At 54.4% G+C, this 16,928-nt stretch overlaps 2 protein-coding genes across 7 annotated transcripts in view; one reads left to right on the plus strand and one right to left on the minus strand.

Moving 5' to 3' along the window:
- Nucleotides 1-5,832, plus strand: part of PFDN1 (prefoldin subunit 1) — a 31,375-nt gene extending 25,543 nt beyond the window's left edge. Inside the window, exon 4 of the mRNA XM_030229450.2 lies at nt 5,698-5,832. Coding sequence (XP_030085310.1) covers nt 5,698-5,781 — 84 coding nt within the window. The 3' untranslated portion in view covers nt 5,782-5,832. The remainder of the gene's footprint in view (nt 1-5,697) is intronic.
- A 1,476-nt stretch (nt 5,833-7,308) lies between these two features.
- CYSTM1 (cysteine rich transmembrane module containing 1) overlaps nt 7,309-16,928 on the minus strand; it is a 66,562-nt gene continuing 56,942 nt past the window's right edge. For all 6 annotated transcript variants that reach the window (XM_050979870.1, XM_018915301.3, XM_030229165.2 and 3 more), the window contains exon 3: nt 7,309-7,767. In XM_050979870.1, the coding sequence (XP_050835827.1) occupies nt 7,661-7,767 (107 nt within the window). In that variant the 3' untranslated portion in view covers nt 7,309-7,660. The remainder of the gene's footprint in view (nt 7,768-16,928) is intronic.

Below are 16,928 nucleotides of genomic sequence, written 5' to 3' on the forward strand. Positions count from 1 at the left end.
CTGCCAGCTTGTTTTGTCCTCACAAGTTGAGTGTAAAACAAGTTCATAGAAAAACAGAATTATGTTTTTAATAAAACAAAAATGGGGCAAAAAAGAACAGGCTGAAATGAATAGGCATGTTCCAATACTAGATCCTAAAATTTCCATGGAAACATTTTTGTTTGGGCTTGAGCAAATCTGTGTTTGCAGGTCAGGGGTTGAAGCTTTTCTTTCATTTGCAGAGGTGACGTGAGAGGAGTGGAATTTGAAGAGCAAAAGTCGATGTTGAATGATAAACCATGACTTGACACAGGAAACTCACCTGTGAGGGGGAGGGTATGGCAGCATGGATGGGCAGGGCTACTGTGTCTGTTCTCTCTGGGAGCACAGGGCTGTTTGGGCTCCTGAAGTGGGTGACAATGCTGTGCCCTGTTCCACTGAGCCACTGGTTTGAGCCAAGGCCCTGCCACACTCAGGGCTGGCAGCGGCCAAGCCGCTCTCCCTGAAGGCAGAGGCGTCTGAATCACAGTGCTGGGGGAAAGACAGTGCTTTGATCATCAGAAGCCCATCCAAGAAAAGCTGATTAATAGTTTTCTCTTGCTGTGGAATCTGTGGATGCTGGCTCTTTAATCTGCCAGGAATGCCAGGTCCGGGTGCGTCATCTTGAGGAGCCCCGGCCTCTCCAGCAGCGTGATGCAATGGGAGCGGAGGTGGGAGGCTGGAGCAGGAGGTGACTCCCGCCGTGTCAAAAGGCCACGGGCCACTTCTGTTAACCACAGCTCCTTTTCTTCTTCGGGGTGTGAGCTGTAATTGTATTTGCATTCGATCTAGTCTTTCCACAGCTGCTGCCAAAAGCAAACAGCGTGGAGCTGTCAGGGAGCAGGCACTGCTCAGATGGGGAGTGAAGGGCAGGGGAGGGCTGAGGCACGGGGTGGTGGCAGGGCGAGTCCTCTGATGTTGTTTGGCTGCAGCCACCTGTGCCAGGGCCCAGGCTGGGCACGCCAGCACACCTTGGTCGGGAGCGTGCACAGCGAGGGCTGGCTCGTGGTGCTGCCTGCACAGCCCTGGGCTGGGGCCAGCCCAGCTGGTGCTTCCAGGAGTCTGCACTTCCTACACCAGCAAACACAGAGGCAGCCAGGGCTGACCCCCAAAGCCATCGCCTGCAGCCCCCCACGGGTGTCTGGGAATGTGTTGGCAGTGGGCATTGCATCCCACCAGGCCCATGGCATATCAGTGCCCTGCCCTCCCTTCTCCTCCTGGCGGGCAGGGCTGGGGCTGGTGGTGCCTTCCCTGCCAGGCCCTGCAGCTCAGTCTGGGGACCTGTCAGCTGGACAGCCACCATTCCTCCTGGGAAGGGTTCATGGGAGATGGATGTGCATTGCTTGTCACATGGGGCTGCCTGAGTGGTCAGTCCCCTGCAGCTGTGGGAGATGGTGTTTTTAGTCCATGTAGCTGCACTGAACCACACACACCCTTTGCCCTGCACACCTTTTTTAGGAAGGCTGCAGGAAGCCTTGGAGGTAGGAAACAGTCCTGAGAGCTTGCAGAGGAGAGTATGGGCCAGGTTGGTGATACATCTATACTCATGGGTAGGAGAGATGCAAACTCCAGTTTCTGAGCCCCCAGGATGTGCTGGGAGGCCCAGCTGGTGGTATTGGCTCTGCTGCCCAAGGAGGGATCTTCTTGCCCTCCATCCTGGTGCCAGACAGCTATTAGTGTAGCAGTTCTGTTTCCAGAAAGCAGATTTAGGTGAGAACACTTCCTTTGGGGCTAGTTTTGAGACAGATCATCAGGGTTGTGGTTTGTCTTGTTCCCAAGTGCTGCAGCCCTTCCTGCCTGGGGAAGGAACTGTTGTTGGGAGTGGTATTAGCTTAAAGGAATTAGGAAACCAGGCTGGGAGGCATTGGCTGCACCAGCTTTTGGGGCCATCCTCTGTGGCCTGGACAACAACAACCTGCAGTGTTCTGCAGGTGGCCTGGACCTCGCTGGGCTGTGGCAGTGGCCATGTGTTGGTCTTGTGTCTCAGTGCAGGTGGCAGAGCCCTTTCTGTGTGGGGCAGAAGGGGGATCAGAGGGCTGTCACCACAGAGGAGAAAGTGGATGAGAACGGATGGGTGGCCTGTGGCAGGGAGAAATGAGGGTGCAAGAGTGTGTCCTGGGCTGGGTCAGGTCAGCTGGCTCAGTTTTTGAAGCCTGCTGTCTACCTGGAAACCTGCAGCTGCAAATCCTGCTCCGTTCCCACGCACCCTCTCCCGTGCAGCCTCCAGCTCCCCTTCCTTGCTCTGTGGGGGAGAAGATTCTCCAGTGCTGACAGGACCTGCAGCCCTGGGTCATCCCTCCCTGTGTGAGTGAGCTGTGCCTCTGGGTCATGGGAACGCACTGGCCTTTCTCTGGCAGCGGGGGGGCTGCCAGGGCCTGCCAGTGTTGGTCAGAGGCTGTTCCTCTGAAATAAGTTTCAGTAACATCCCACAAGAGTTTTGTAGAATAATTCTCTAGCAAGTGGCTGTGGGAGTTGTGAACCAGAAGGAGGAACCAGCCCCTTGCTGCAGTTGGGAGCCCTTGGCTGACACACCAGCTGCTTCCTGTCGTGCCCTCCCGTTTTCCTTGTCACTGCCTTGCCACACTCCTGGCAAGACTGCAGGGGGACAGCAGCACACCAGGGTCACTGCCCAGCCTCCTGTGCAGCCTGGCCCTGCTTGTCAGCCGGAAGCTGAGGCTTTTCTGGGAGCTCAGTGTCATGTGGCAACTTCCCCCTGATGCCTTCTCAAAGCCTCTCTCCTTTCTCTGTTCTTCCCTGGAGCTCTGTGGCTCAGGCAGTGGCATCTGGGGCTGGTTTGGGTACCCACCTTACCAGTCCAGGGGCCCACAGGAGCTGGGGGAGGGTGGGGGCAGTTTGGGGCAGTGGTGTGGGGAGTGAGTAGGAGCTCTGGTCAGCAGCTTGCAGGTCATGCAGCCACCAAAGCCAGTGGTGCAGGGCCAGCGTGCTACTATGTGCCCTTGGGCTGCTGCCATGGCCCCTTGGGCTCTTGACTGGTGAGCACTGGAGCTACACCTGTAAGAATGAAACCAGAGGCTTCAGAGAGCAGCAGCCACCTTTGGTTTCACAAGGGACCAAAACCAGCAGTGCAGTTTTGACGTTGCCCTGGGAATTCCCACAGGCTGCACTTGCCATGGCACAGGTAGCAGAGGATGATCTCCTGGAGCAGCAAACACATTTCCCCAGGGGAATGCATCAGCTGATGCACAGCAGCCGCAGGCTGGCCCAAACCAGGGCTCGGAGGACATAGGGTTAACTCGGGCTGCGGTGCAAATGCAAGCTGTGAGCTGGAAGCTGGAGGTGGGGTTGGGGATGCAGGGTGGTGTTCAGGGAACAGATACCACCAGCCTGGCAGGTCTGGCTGGACCGGAACAGCCTCCAGCATGACTTCAGAGCTGTGCTGTCGTGTCTCGGGCTCTGCTGTGAGTAGGCAGAGCGTGTGTCAGCTGCTCGCTCGGCGCTGCTCCCCGGGAGAGACGGAGTTTCCTGTCTAGACCCCAGTAATGGCACTGAGGAGGGGTTTGCAGCAGCCTCCTGCTCCTGCTCTGGTGATGAACGAAGCAGAGCCCAGGCTGCAGTTCCCCCTTCCTGGGGAACAAACACCTCGCTTCTGCCACGTGTCTCGGAAAATGTGGCGCCCGTCTTGTGATCCAGGCTATGGGCTGGAGTGGGAGCCAGCCCCAGCTCCTTGCCTGGCTGCAGAACAGCTCAGGGCGTTTGCAGCCCCTGGCTGTGGGTGCAGGGCTTCCCTTGATGCTTGAAGGATTCTCCTGAAGCCCAGAGTTGGGACTCTGGAAACTTCTGGGAGGGAGTAAAAGTACCAGCCCAGATTCTTGTGCCTTGGAAGTTAGGTGACCAAGGAGAGTGATTGAGGTAAAGAAAAATTACCTGAATCCTGCCCTACCTGGGACTGCAGGTGCTGCCTAAGTGCAGAAATGGCCTTAAACCCAGGCCCTTTGCCAGGGGGAGGGCAGAGCATGTCACCGTGCAGGGGTGGGCAGTATGGGTCCACTGGAGGGCTCCTCTGCTGCATCAGGGTCCCTTGTCCTCATGGAAGTGGGGCACACATGGGCACCAGCAAGGCTTCCTGATGGAATGTCTGAAATTCTCTTTGGCTCTCCCAGTCCTGCTGGACAGTGTGCCTGTGGAGAGCTGCTCTCTGGAGGTGTCTCCTCCTGCCTGTTTGGAGCAGGAGACAGGGGCAAGAGGGCAGGACCATTTCATGCACTAATTTAATGGTGTTAAGAAAAAATTTCAGTGAAAAATGACCTCCTAGAAGTCAGCTCTGCTGCTGCCACCCTCCTCTGGTCAGCAGAGCGAGGTGAAGCTTCGAGCCACAAGGGTTTTTTGGGCCTGTGTCCTCTTGCTGCCCTCAGACTCAGTTCCCTGTGTGTGAAATCCCTCGATGTCTGTGCGGGCAGCGTGGGGACAGCGCGGCGGTGACAGAGTCCTGCTCGTGTGTCACTGAGTCACTGGCAGTGGGAACCTGTGGCTGCTCTTCCCCCTGTGGTTTCCTCAAAAGCAGTTCCTGTAAGCGAAAGAGACCCCACGTGCCTGGGACCAGGGAGAGGGAACCCTGGGCCATAACCCTGGCCCTGTCTGTCAGGAGCAGCCTTTAGGATTTAAATACAAACCCTTCCACCTTTAGAACAGGGCTGGGAGAGAGGTCCTCATGGCAGGGCCATTCCAGCTGGGTGTGCAGCTGTGCCACAGCAGGGGGATAGAGGGGCACTGGTGGCAGCTCCATGGGCTATTGGATTTTCAGCATTACAAGTCCCATGGGCTCACAGAAGACAGGGTGGTGCTCTCAGGGCAGCACAGCAGTTCTTGCCCTTCACCTGTCCTTGGTTTGGATGGGCTTTGGGGGCACTGCTGTACTGAGCTCCTGGCACTGGTAACGGGCAGAGTCTCTGGCAGGATGCTCTGGGTGGAGGCTTGGACTCCTGGAATTTATTGCCAATCCTGGCAGTGCTTATTGGGAGCTGGCATGGCCCAGGGCAGGGCTTTACATGGGCAGCACGGGAGCCTGTGCTCACAGCAACGCCGGAGGAGACTGTTGTGTCTGTTGTTTGGAAACCTAGAGAAAATAGTCCAAAGAGCCAAGTGCTGATTTTTCCAGCCACAGAGGAGCACCCAGACCAGCAGGAAAAACGCTGCACACTGAATTCCTATCTGGGGATGCATGGCTTGGGGCTGCTTCCCTGCCAAGCCCAGCCTAATTACAGATGATTAAGGAAACACGTACTTGGTGATGATGCCAGGGAATTGCTGATAGAAAGGAGGATATAGGGTTAGAAAATGGCCCAGCTGGGAAAAAGAACCTTTTGTGCCCAAGGAGAGGGTTTTGCTGTGTCTCCATAAGGAAGCTTAGCATGTCAGTCCCTGTCTAGGTTCCAAGAGTTATAGGATCTGATTTGATTTCCTTCCTTGCTGAGGTTCATGACTCTCACTTTTTGCAGCTCTGAGGTTTCAGGGGGGAACAAAATTCAGTCTGTGTAGCCATTGCCCTGTGTCTGTGCCTCTGGGAATGCATAACTGCTGTTCCCACATGGGACACCTGCAGTATGGTGGGTGCCCCAGCCAGCACCCACAGCTCTGGTGGGTGGCTTTGGGCCCTGATACCCAGGTTTTTGCTGGCAGGGCTGGAGGGATCCTGACTTACCTCTGGTTTCTGCCTTGCAGCAGAAGAAGTCGTACCTGGAGCGGAGCGTGAAGGAAGCAGAGGACAATATCCGGGAGATGCTGATGGCCCGCAGGGCACAGTAGTGGCACCCCTGGCTGATCCCCACCCACCTTAATAAAACACGTGTCTCTGTGGCTGCTCTCCCAGCAGGGGTGTGATGGAGAAAGGGGGTGATGGGAGGAGCTGGGGTGAGTGGCCTGCAGGGCATCCCTGCTGTGCCCTCATCCTGTGGATACTGCCTGGTGTGGGCACTGGGAAGGTCCTGCTGGGGAGGGGTGACCGGGGAAGAGGGAGGTGGGCAGGGCTGGCACAGGCATGGATACGAGCATGGGAACCGGCTCAGGCCCAGCCGCCTGTGCCAGGAGGCCATTCCCACTGCTCCGGGTCATTCTTGTCGCCTTGGGTCATTCCCTCTGTCCCGCTCCATCTCCTCATTCCCGCTTCATTCCCGCTCCGCAGAACTGGCGGTGCGCGGCCGGACATCGCCACCGTGTGGCCGTTGAGGGCAGCGCAGGGGCCCGGCCCTCGCCGCTCTGCCGGCGCCTCCCGGAGGCTCCCGGGATCCCGGAGGTTCGTTCCAGGTTCCGCTGCCCGGGATCCCGGAGGTTCCAGGTCCCGCTGCCGCCCCCCCCGAGCTGTCACCCCATAGACACACGGGTGTCTCACACTCTGGGCTGGCCCTTCGCTTCCCCACCTTCCCCTACCGCGGAGGGTGACCCAGGGACTCCACTCCTGATTGCTGACAGCTGCCGAGCTGCCACGGAGGTGACCGGGAAGGTGACAGTGCTCATTCCCAGGGCAGGGGCCTCTCGGAACCTGGCCACAGACCTGAGCTTATGGCTGCAGAGGGACAGCCCCCAGAAGAAGCCTCCTGGGGACAGGGAATTACAAGGGACTCTCATCAACCCCAACCACGTGAGCTTGCCCCAGGCCAGAGCCCCAAACTGCACTGCTGAGCTCGGAGCTGGGCAGAGCCCCCAGGCTACACAGCCAAGGGACAGCGAGTGCAGTGTCCTTTGCAGGGAGGGCAGGATCCCTGGGTGATCTCCCTGCAGTGCCACGCAGAGCTGGTGTGTGTCAGGACACCGGGGGGGGCTCTGCTCCCAAGGCTGGGGGAGCAGCAGGGTGGGACACACCCCATGGAACCAGGTTTCCCCCACTTTTCTGCAGACAGAAGCTTTGTATCCCTTTTCTGGCCAGGCATGCCATGGAACAGCTTCAGCTCTAAATCCTCAGCACTAGATTAATCCATGGCTTTTCTCTTCTTACCCATTAATTTACCTCCCACAGGCCTCTGCTCTGCAGTGTGGGGTGATGGATCACAGCTTGGGACCAGCCCTGCTCCAGGAGCTGATGGGGCACACACAGAGCAACCCAGCCTGTGCTTCTCCCAGCTCTGCTGTCCCAGGAGCTGCTGGAAAGGGCCTTGGTTCCAGAAGGGAAAAACATAGGGATAAAAAGCTGACTGTACAGCCCTGTGTGGGATGAGGGGCTTGGAGGTGCCAGACCAAGGACTCCCACCGACAGTCAGTGCCCACAGGAGGCCAAAGACAGCCAGCACCAGAGGGGATGCCCACCCTACAGACAGACTCACTGAAACAGCCGGGACCTAGTGAAGAAAAATCAACTGTTGGCTTTAATTATTGCGTACGTCTTCGTCTCTAGGGCTAGGAAAATCTCATCTGGTAAATATACATTTCATCAGAATGCCCTTGGCTGAAATACACCATTAGCACATTCTTCAAAGTTAAAACAAAAGTCTTAGAAATGTTAAAAAGGGATTTTTTTTTTTTCCTTTACTAAAATAAAGGAGTGCACCCCCCACCCCGACAAGGCGCTAGGACGGACAGACGGGAACTCTTGGCTGTGCAAAGCAGAGCGTTGATTACAGTAACAGAAAGAAGTCGGGACAGGAGTGGGGAGCCTGCATAGCACTCGGTGAGCGGCGGGGCGGCAGCGGCGTCAGGTCAGCATGTCCCAGAGGCAGCAGCAGCAGAGCGCGGTCCAGCACGCCGTCAGGCAGGCGTTCTCGCCCGCGTCGTCCCTCCGCCGCTCCTCCACGACGTACACTGCGGGCACAAAGGCTGTGAGGCACAGAGTGGGACAGGAACCAGGTGTGGCCCGGCCCCCGGGTCAGCTCTGCAGGAGGTGCCACTGCCCCAGCTGCAGGCACATCTGTCCGCAGCCTGTCTGTCCGTCCGTTCAGATCGGCACTGCTCAGCCCCCTCGAAGGAGGAGCTGGTCCCCAGCCCTGCTCCAGCCCTAGCGCACACAGAACTGCCTCCTTCCCCGGGATGGCACGGCAGGGACCCGTCCTGACAGGGACCAGCCCTTGTTCCAGCCCGGTGTCCCTCCTGCACGTGAGGGGACTCCCAGCTCTGTCAGCTCTGCACCCGAGCACAGGCTACGAGGTGGCAGTGCAGTGACACCCCCTGGCCAAGGGGCAGGTGCCCAAACGCTCCAGGGATCGCCTCATGAACAGAAACCATCTCTGCCCAGAGGCTCCTGGCAGGCTGCTGGGATTTACTGCCCACTGCCAGCTCCCTGAGCACACAGGAGGGAGCCCCAGGTTTGGGGGGGGGGCTCTCCAGGCAGGGTCTCCTACTTGAGGCCAGTGTGCTGCTTGCTCTTTGGGCCAGCTCCTGAGGCCCATTAGGACAGGGGAGCAGTTTATCTTTGGTTCCTCCTTGCTGAGCCCAGGCTGTCACAGCCAGAACTGCATCATTCTGAGGGCAGGAAGGTGACTGTCCTTCCTGGCAGATTTCCTGGCTCTCATTGCTGTGGTCTGTGTGGGAAACGTGCCCTCACACAGGAGTCCAAGCCAGGCAGGCAGCATGTGCTGGACACAGTGCTGGAGGCAGAAGCCTGGCCAGGACACAGCTCATGGCACCGGCCTGGCTCTCCCCTGGGCTTGCTTTGTGCCCAGGAAACCCTTCCCCAGTCACTCTTTCAGCTCTGCAGAGCCATGGGCAGAGGACGATGTGCTCCAGCTTACACAATGCCACAACCCTGGCACCACCAAGTGAGGCAGAGAGGGGGAATCCAGTACACTCCAAATGCCTGTGCTTGGGCACAGCCTGTACCTGACCTCAGGCAGATTGCCTCTCATCAAGGGGAATAAAAGAGAAGAGGCATCCTCTGCCCAGGCACAGCCCAGCTCCAGGGGAGCCCCTGCACAGCACCACCCCAGCACTGCTGTCCCCCCTCCCTCTGACCATTGTCACAGCGCCTGCAGCCCTTGCCCCAGGAATGTCAGGATGGAGGCACCCTTCTCCCTTCAGCCCCAGGAGGAGGTGACAGTGCTGTGACAGGCTGTGCTGGAGCAGGAGAGGTACCACACACTCTCCTCCCGCAGGAGCTGCTGTCCCTGCCCACCCCTGCAGAGCCCTGGCTGGCACCTCCCAGCAGGAACAGAACAGGATCTGAGGGAAATGTGGCTCCTTGTGCTGCTGCCAGGGGGAGGCTGCACCACCTCCGACCCCCAGCCCGGGGCAGGGCTGTGCCCAGGGCCAGCCCCTGCCACACCCACAGGAAGTGCAGAACAAGGTCCATGGCCTGTGAGCCTGGCATCCTGGCTGCCTCTTTCAGCCCCCTGAAAGGGTGGACCACAGACCCACCCCATCCTATCCCAAGGGGAATCTGTCACATGGCAGGCAGGACTTTGGTCAGGCCCCTCCCTCCTCCCTGCACTCGAATCCAAGCCTGGAAGTCTTGCAAAGAGAACATGGAGGCTTGGAGCCCTGACCTTACACAGCAGCATGTCAGCAGCTCTGCCCATGTTCTCCATGGAAAGGTGACCCAGGGGCTTGGGCTGGGCTTTATTCACCTTGTGGATCCAGGAGCACTAACCAAGCAGCTCTTTGGTGTGTTTGTTTGCTCTAAGAAGGTCCTGTTACAATCAGTGGAGGCAAAACACACACCAAATTCTCCAAGAGTTCTGTGTAAGATGGTGACATCCCTGTGCTGAAGCCCTGACAGCCCTGGTTTCCCACCAGGTTCAAGCTGTCCCACCTCTGAGCCATGGGGAGCTGGATTGCTGCTGCCAGAGCACTGCCACACCCAAAACTGAGGGCCCCAGTGCCCTGAGACATCCAGATCCACATGGCAGAAGGAGGCTGCCCTTTGCCAGTTCAAATCAGCTGTCCAGGACTGCAGGGAGTGTGTGCCTGAAGTATTTATGATTAATCCATGAGAAGTTTTAAGCTACAGCCAAGTGTCAGGGACAGCTTACAAAGCACATCCAAGGCATGTCCAAAGTGCTGTTATGAAACACTTGCTGAAATATTGAAGGAAATTGCTTTCCCCAGCCTGGGCCTGTGCAGAGGGAGCTGGGCCTCAGCTGGCTCATGTTGGACACTGTCCCTCTGCACAGGGGGGTCACAGTGTCCATGGGCATCACCCTGTCCCAGCCCCCTGGCACTGCTGCCATGGCTTGTGCTGGAAGGGGCTGCCCAGAGCTGGACAAAGGACAGGCACAGCTGCCCACTAACAGCTGGGTAGGACCAGGACAGGGCAGGGGACAGCAGCCATGTCACAGCCTTTCCAGGACTCACCGTGGGTTTGGGGGGAGCCTTTCTGTTAGAAACAGTGAAACAGCACTCATGTTTATTCCCTCTTCTTCTTCTTCTGCTAAAAGCTGGAAGCCATTTAAATCAGCAGCACATCGTGGCAAAAGCACCTTTCTGTAAAAACCCTCTAAAAAAAGCTGTGGGTTTTCCCCCATGGCAGGCAGCTGTGGTACTTCAACAAACCCACTCACCTTCCAAGTTCAATGAATGGCCCAAAGACACCACCTGAAATACACATTTGAGAGGCTGCTGCCTTCTACTGCAGAGCTCCTCTCCAAGGAGAGCAAGTCTCAAGGGCAGCCCTGCCACTGCTGCAGTCTGAGTGTGCACACCATCAACAGTGGAAACTTTCACACCTGGAGAGCATCTGGGCAATGCTCTGGAGGGAGACAGCCACCCCTCCTCACAGTCTGTGAAGCTTTCTTAGAAGCCACATCAATGCTTCAGGAGTTGCAGCTTTGTTGCTGTCACCACACAAATTGCCAGAGAGATTTTAACCACATATACAGAGCATTAAACAGCTTTTCTGATCTGGTGTGGGGCTTGCAGAGGACAGGAGAGGAGCAGGGCAGCTGAAGGGTGGTCAGCTGTTCAGCTACAGCTACCAAAGCATGCAAGCTGAAAAGCAGCTCAAAGACAGGCTGGATGAACTGCTCCCAGCCCAGCCTCTCTCTGGAGACACCCTACACCAATCTGCTCCCTCTAGACACCTACCATTGGCCTCAGGGCACTAACACAGTGACACAAGTACCTGAGGACATCAAGAGCACGTGGTAGCAGCTTCACCCACTCCTCGCAGCCCATGCAGTAGTGCTGGACAAACACAGTGTCAAGTCCCCAAACACCATATCCAAAAACCAAATCCACAATCTCCCAATGAAGGGAATTGTAGCTTTTGTGAGATTCCGCAGTGTCTGAGCGCCTCCAAGCTGAAGCCACCCAGTTTTCCATGGTGAGCCTTACTGGGACCTCATCAGCTGCTTTGTGCCTCTCTTCTGGCCAAGGCTGGGCCCTCCAACCACCTCCTACAGCACAAAGGGTTCTCATCACTATAGACAGAAACCTGGTGGTCCCAAAAAGAAGAGAAACAAGGGTGATTTCTCTTGGAGGCACTTGACAGCACTCAGTTCTAGGCTCCATTTTTGATGGTTTCATTGTTTTTCCTAAAACAGGATGGGAGAAGGTATAAACTGAGAGACCCTCCCAGCTCCTAATCAGCCTTAAAGAGCGTAGAGCACAATGAATCATGCTTACCCTGAAAATGGTATCAGGCCCTGTAATCACACAGCAGTGGCCTGCACAAACCAGTGCAAATAACTCCCACTTTGTTTTTAAAACAAATACTACAATACCTTCTTATTTCATGTACAGTCTACTTTATCTTGAGCATATACATTTTGTTTCTTCTCACACCTAATTGATACGTTAATCATTAGCTCCATGAAGGAATGAGCTGTACTTTTCACCCAGTTTGGCATAAACTAAAATTGTGACCTTAAGACTGCAATGCCCCTCACTGCAGTGCTTTACTGTCTCTACCAGGATTGCAGTACAAGGGCTCTGATGCCAGAATCAGTCCATCCTCTCCCAGGATCCAGACACAGACATCACTGCCAAGGTACCACCTCACCTACACGGGGTGGTGATGGTGCCTGAGAGCCCCTGGGCTCCACAAGCTCTCCCAGGAATTCTGCTGTACACCCCAGGGGCCAGGCCCTTGCCTAGGTGTCTCAGGTATGACAGGAATGACATCCAGGCACAGAGAGGCAGCAAGGGGCAGGCTCAGTGCCTGGGCAGCAGGAGGTGGAGAGCACAGCCCAGCACCCACCACCCTCTTAAGGTGGGAGGGCTCAAATCCCAGAGCCCTGAAGTTTACTCTCCTTGGGCCCAGCTGTGTGCCAGCACAGACCCCTCACCTGCACTCCTGGCTATGAGGCACAAGAGGGGAAGCAGCAGTGGGTAATTTACCAATCACTGCTTGTGCAGCCCCAAAATCCTTCCTGTGCTATCAGAATGGCTGTTTGCCATGGGAACAGCTGGTCAGAGCAGGAGTATTACTTAATACCAGAGTCTCATCTGGGAGGGAGAGCACAGCAGAGAAGGGACCCATAAGCCTCTTCCCACTTGTCAATTAAGTGGGTTTTATCACAAGCCACTTCTGCACTAAGAGCTTTGTTTTCTCTTGTTTAGCAAGCAAGAAATCTTGCTCACCACCTCTTAGAATGATTTTGTGCTGTCTGCAGCAGATTGCTAAGTCAGGTCAGCCTGTGCATCTGCTTTTACCTTCAAACCATTCTCACCCAAGTCCTTGGAAAGCTTTTCTGCTCAGGATGGAGGTCAAAAGAAGGGAAAGTCAGCACAAGTGTGTCCAAGGGGTGCAGAAGTGACAGCAACAGGAAATTAAATGTCCCTGAGCCCCTCCTGGAGGTGCACAGTCTGGTCTGCAGACCCAGAGCTGCAGGAGGAGCCAGGGCCTCCCAGACATCCACTTTTCCTGGAATAAACCTCTCACAGGCAGCAAGTGCAGAAGAAGAGATTTCAAGACTGGAGAACAGGGACTAAATTTTCATTTGAGCTGCTACCAAGGCTGCTCTCTGCACAAGGCCTCCAGGGCACAGCCTGGGCACAGATGAGATCTAACTCCCTTGGCAAGGAAGGCATTTAATTGTTCTTTCTCCTCTCTGAGGGTATTTGCTCATGCCTAACAGCTTCAGGCCTGTTATTTCCCAGCCCCACAACTCTTTCCTGCCCAGAGGCTTTCCCTGTGTGCACAGTCTCTACCACACCACACTCAGATTTCAGGAAATACCTCAGTACACTCCTGAAGCAGATACCAGAGCCAGATGGAAATTCAATAGCCCACTTCCAAGCAAAAATCTCCCAAAGCTGCAAAATGCTCACAACAAGTTTCCCAACTCCCAGCTCCAAACACAAATGGCTACTGCCAGAGCCACCTGAGCAGAAAGCAAGTGTCAGGAAATGAAAATACCACAGAGTACAGGCACCTGCAAATCCCCTCTGCCACCAGTCAGCCACTGCTGACCCAGCCCAGATTTCAGCCTGGGCTCAAGCAGAAACAACTGATCTACAACTGACCAGGTATCAGACCTTTCCTCTTCCAGGGCCACATGCCAAGGTTCAGCAAGTTTGGAAAATTCCTGCCTTTGTGTTCCTGTAAGGCTGAGCAGCTCTGACACTCACCCCAGAGAGCTGTTCCAGCTTTCAGGAAGTTGAGCAGGCCACACATTTCAGGGAAATCACTGTGCAGGCAGCCAAGCCAGCACTTTCCAGAGCCAATGCTGGCCTAGGCAGAGCTGCTCCCCACTCACACAACAGCCTGGGAGCCAGGCTTGGGGTAGGGCTCAGGAACCAGGCAGAAGATTTTCCTGCAGCTGAGCTCAGGGCTGGAAAGGTATTGTTTCCTCACCTGAACACACAGGGATGGGATTAAGAGATCTTGGTGATAATGGAAGTGATACTAACCAGCACTGATGGTGAATCAATGTTCCTGGGAACGATTCAACCTCTCTAAAGAGCACAAGCATTCCTTACAGGAGTCAGCACACCTTCTGTAGAGTACTCAGGTCTGGGCAGGATGTCAGCAGGCATCAGCCAGCTCTCCAAAGCACAAAAACCCCAGCACACAGGTTAGAAAGTGTACAGGAGACATGTCACATGAGAACAAGCTTTCCCTCAGCTCAAATGTACAATAATTCAGACCTTTCAGCCTGCTTTTAGACTACAACAGATGAGAGACATCTCCCAAAACTACAGATTTTGAGAACTTCCTCTAACATTTTTTTAAATCAGTAAAATCTAAATTTACTGTTAAGGCAAGATGTTTTTAACTTAGTCAGCTGCACTGTCCTCAGCCTGTGTCAGTGCTAACACTGAAAATCAGCATCAGCCCTAGAGTTAAACAAGGCCTGGCTTGGAGGGATTTACACAGCACAAACTTAATCTTCCAAAGGTCTTGCAGTTGTGCTCTGGGTGACTGACAGGAGGAGGGACAAAGCCCAGTTTAAAGCAAAAGGGAACGTGCCCCAGTGAGATCCTCCTTGTGCAGCCCCACAGTCTGTGCAGTGCTGGGAAAAGGCTGTGCACAATTTGCTCCTCACCCAGCCTGGTGCCAGCTGACAAGGACTGGAACAGCAGCCTCATTTAAATCAGCCCAAGCTGGAGCCAGCCTTGGCCTCCTGAGACCAGTTTGTCTGCAGCATGATTTCAGATACTGGACCTGAATTGGGAATAATTTTCTTTGCATCAGGTTTTTATCAGATTACTCCCTCCTTGGGGGTGAGAAGCAGTGAAGGTGAGCTGAGACAGCAGCCCCAGGACTGCACTGTTTGCCAGCCAACAGCCCCTGCTGTTTGTGCAGCCAGGAACAGAGGGAGGGATGATACAGCAGTCCTGGAGGAGAGAATGCTGGGTTTTAAAGCACACTAAAGAATGAGAAGCAGATAAGAGGACAACTGCCAAGTAAGATTTAAATTTTTTTTTGGAAGAACTCCAGCATCTGGAGATGCAGCTCCTGAAGGTGCAGGAACAGTTAAACTAAGTGATCTGACAGACTACTTAGAAAGGGTCAACAGATACAGAGAGAAAGCCGGTCCTCCAAATTAACTCCTGCTGGAGAAGGCTCAGTTCCACGTGGTTTGGAAGCAAGGGGAAGCAGTGCCTTTAACCACTGAAAGGCACTGGAGAGCATCACCAGAATGACTCCAATCCTCTCCTTTCCACACACAGACGGGTAAAGAGGAAAATCCATGCAGCCCTGCAGCAGCAGGCAGTGCCTGTATCTAGGTGACCTGTTTATCCTGCAGCTGGGCAAACATTAGGAGGCAGACAGCATCACTGTGACTAGGACTCTTATCACAGCCAGCTTTGCTACAAGTAATCAACTTCCAGAAATAAGATTTCACCCTGTGCGTACAATGGCTCAGACGCAATCCTGAGCTCTGTTTGCCTTCAGTGCCTGCTGACAGAGCCTGGTTCCCTTTGGCACAGCATGGAACAGCCTCATCCATTACGTTGGCAGGTATCAATGGGGAGGGGGGTAGAAATAAAACTGCTCAAATTGCTAGCATCAGCTTCTGCTTTTAGAATTAGTGTGTCACTTTGTACTTTGGCTCATTCCATTTATTTTTAAAGCATACCTTTATCAGCTGTATTACATTTCACCTCTAATTTACATAGACAAGAAAGCACCAGCTGACCAGTCAGCAGTTACTGTGGTTTCTTTACACCAGCTGATAGCAAATCATGAAAATACTGGTGGGGAAATGAGATATCTTCTGGAACGAGGTATCTTCTTCCTCTTAAGCAAGCCCCTTCTGTAAAGAAGAACCTGCTCCCCACACAATGCTGCACAAGGAACCACATTGCCAAAGCTGTGTGTTCCCCAGCTGTGTTCTGGGGCAGGCACATCTGGCGCAGGCACTGTGTGGCACGTCTGCCCTGTTCCAGGAACTCTCACCCACATGGACTTTGTGTGGACAGACACAGAGCCAGCCCTCAGCCTTGGCAGCAGAAAACTGCAGACAGGGATCAGCAGGTCGGTTCCCAGAGCTAGGAAGCTGAATCAGACACCCTTAAGAATCATGTCCCTCAGGCCCAGCACACACATCACCATCTCTAAAGGCAAAGGGCAAGCTGTTTATTTCTAAGGAACAACAGCCAAGTCAGTTGCCAGCCCTTGCAAGGTGTGAGACCTGGGGTTTCTTTGGAGACTTTGATGTCAGTAACCTGGGGAAGCCTAAAAGCCATCCATCCAAAAAACAAACCCATCAGGGCTTCTGTGCCACCTCAGCCAGTCACCAGTGAGTCTCCAGCTTGCTGCTCCTTCACATGGAGAAAAAACATTTGCTTTGAGGCCTTTCACACCCTGAGGTAGCTGGGGTGACTCTGAGAGGTGCAAGCTTGTACTCCATCCCCTCTGGGAGAAGGGGCTGAGGATCACTGGGATCAGCTGCAGTCTCCCTGTCCCACAGTGCCCTGTGGGGGTGGCCACATGGCAGTCATATGGCCACACCACTGCAGCCCAGACATCCTTGTGGTTGGCTAACCCTGCACAGACAGTCCAGAGGGGAACACACGTGTTCTCCTTGTCCAGAACTGCTCTGGACTGCAGCTTCCTCCAAGAAGCCTTTAGGTTTGTCCCCCTATCCAGTGGCACACTGAAAAGGTGGTGACATCCCTTCCTCAGCTATTTGTTGCAGAGTCACTGCTCACTGAACAGCAAGAACCTTCTCCTTCCTACCCTTAGCAGCACTCAGGTTAAGCTGCTTCCCTGTTACATCTCAGGAGCAATTTTAATACAGAGAGTGAGGCATGTGAGGATTTTTGACTTCTCCAAGGGCCAGATGGGCAGCCTGTGACAATTGCTACTCCTGACAGGCTACAAATTAAGATGAAACAACACCATCCCCATAAAATGCTACTTTACCATCAGATTCTGAGAGCTCAACAGTAATTATTTCCATCTGTGTGATCCACTCAAGACCAAAATATGATACATAATTACTTCCACACATTAGCATTAGCACATTGGCTATGCTCTACACTTTGCAGTCTGCCCACACAATAAAATAATATAAAGCACAGAATTTAAAGTGTAGCAAATTTCCTAGTTTTCACTGTGGACACACATTTGCTCAGAAATA

This window comes from Serinus canaria, chromosome 13, assembly GCF_022539315.1.
Source record: "Serinus canaria isolate serCan28SL12 chromosome 13, serCan2020, whole genome shotgun sequence".
Classification (NCBI taxonomy): domain Eukaryota; kingdom Metazoa; phylum Chordata; class Aves; order Passeriformes; family Fringillidae; genus Serinus; species Serinus canaria.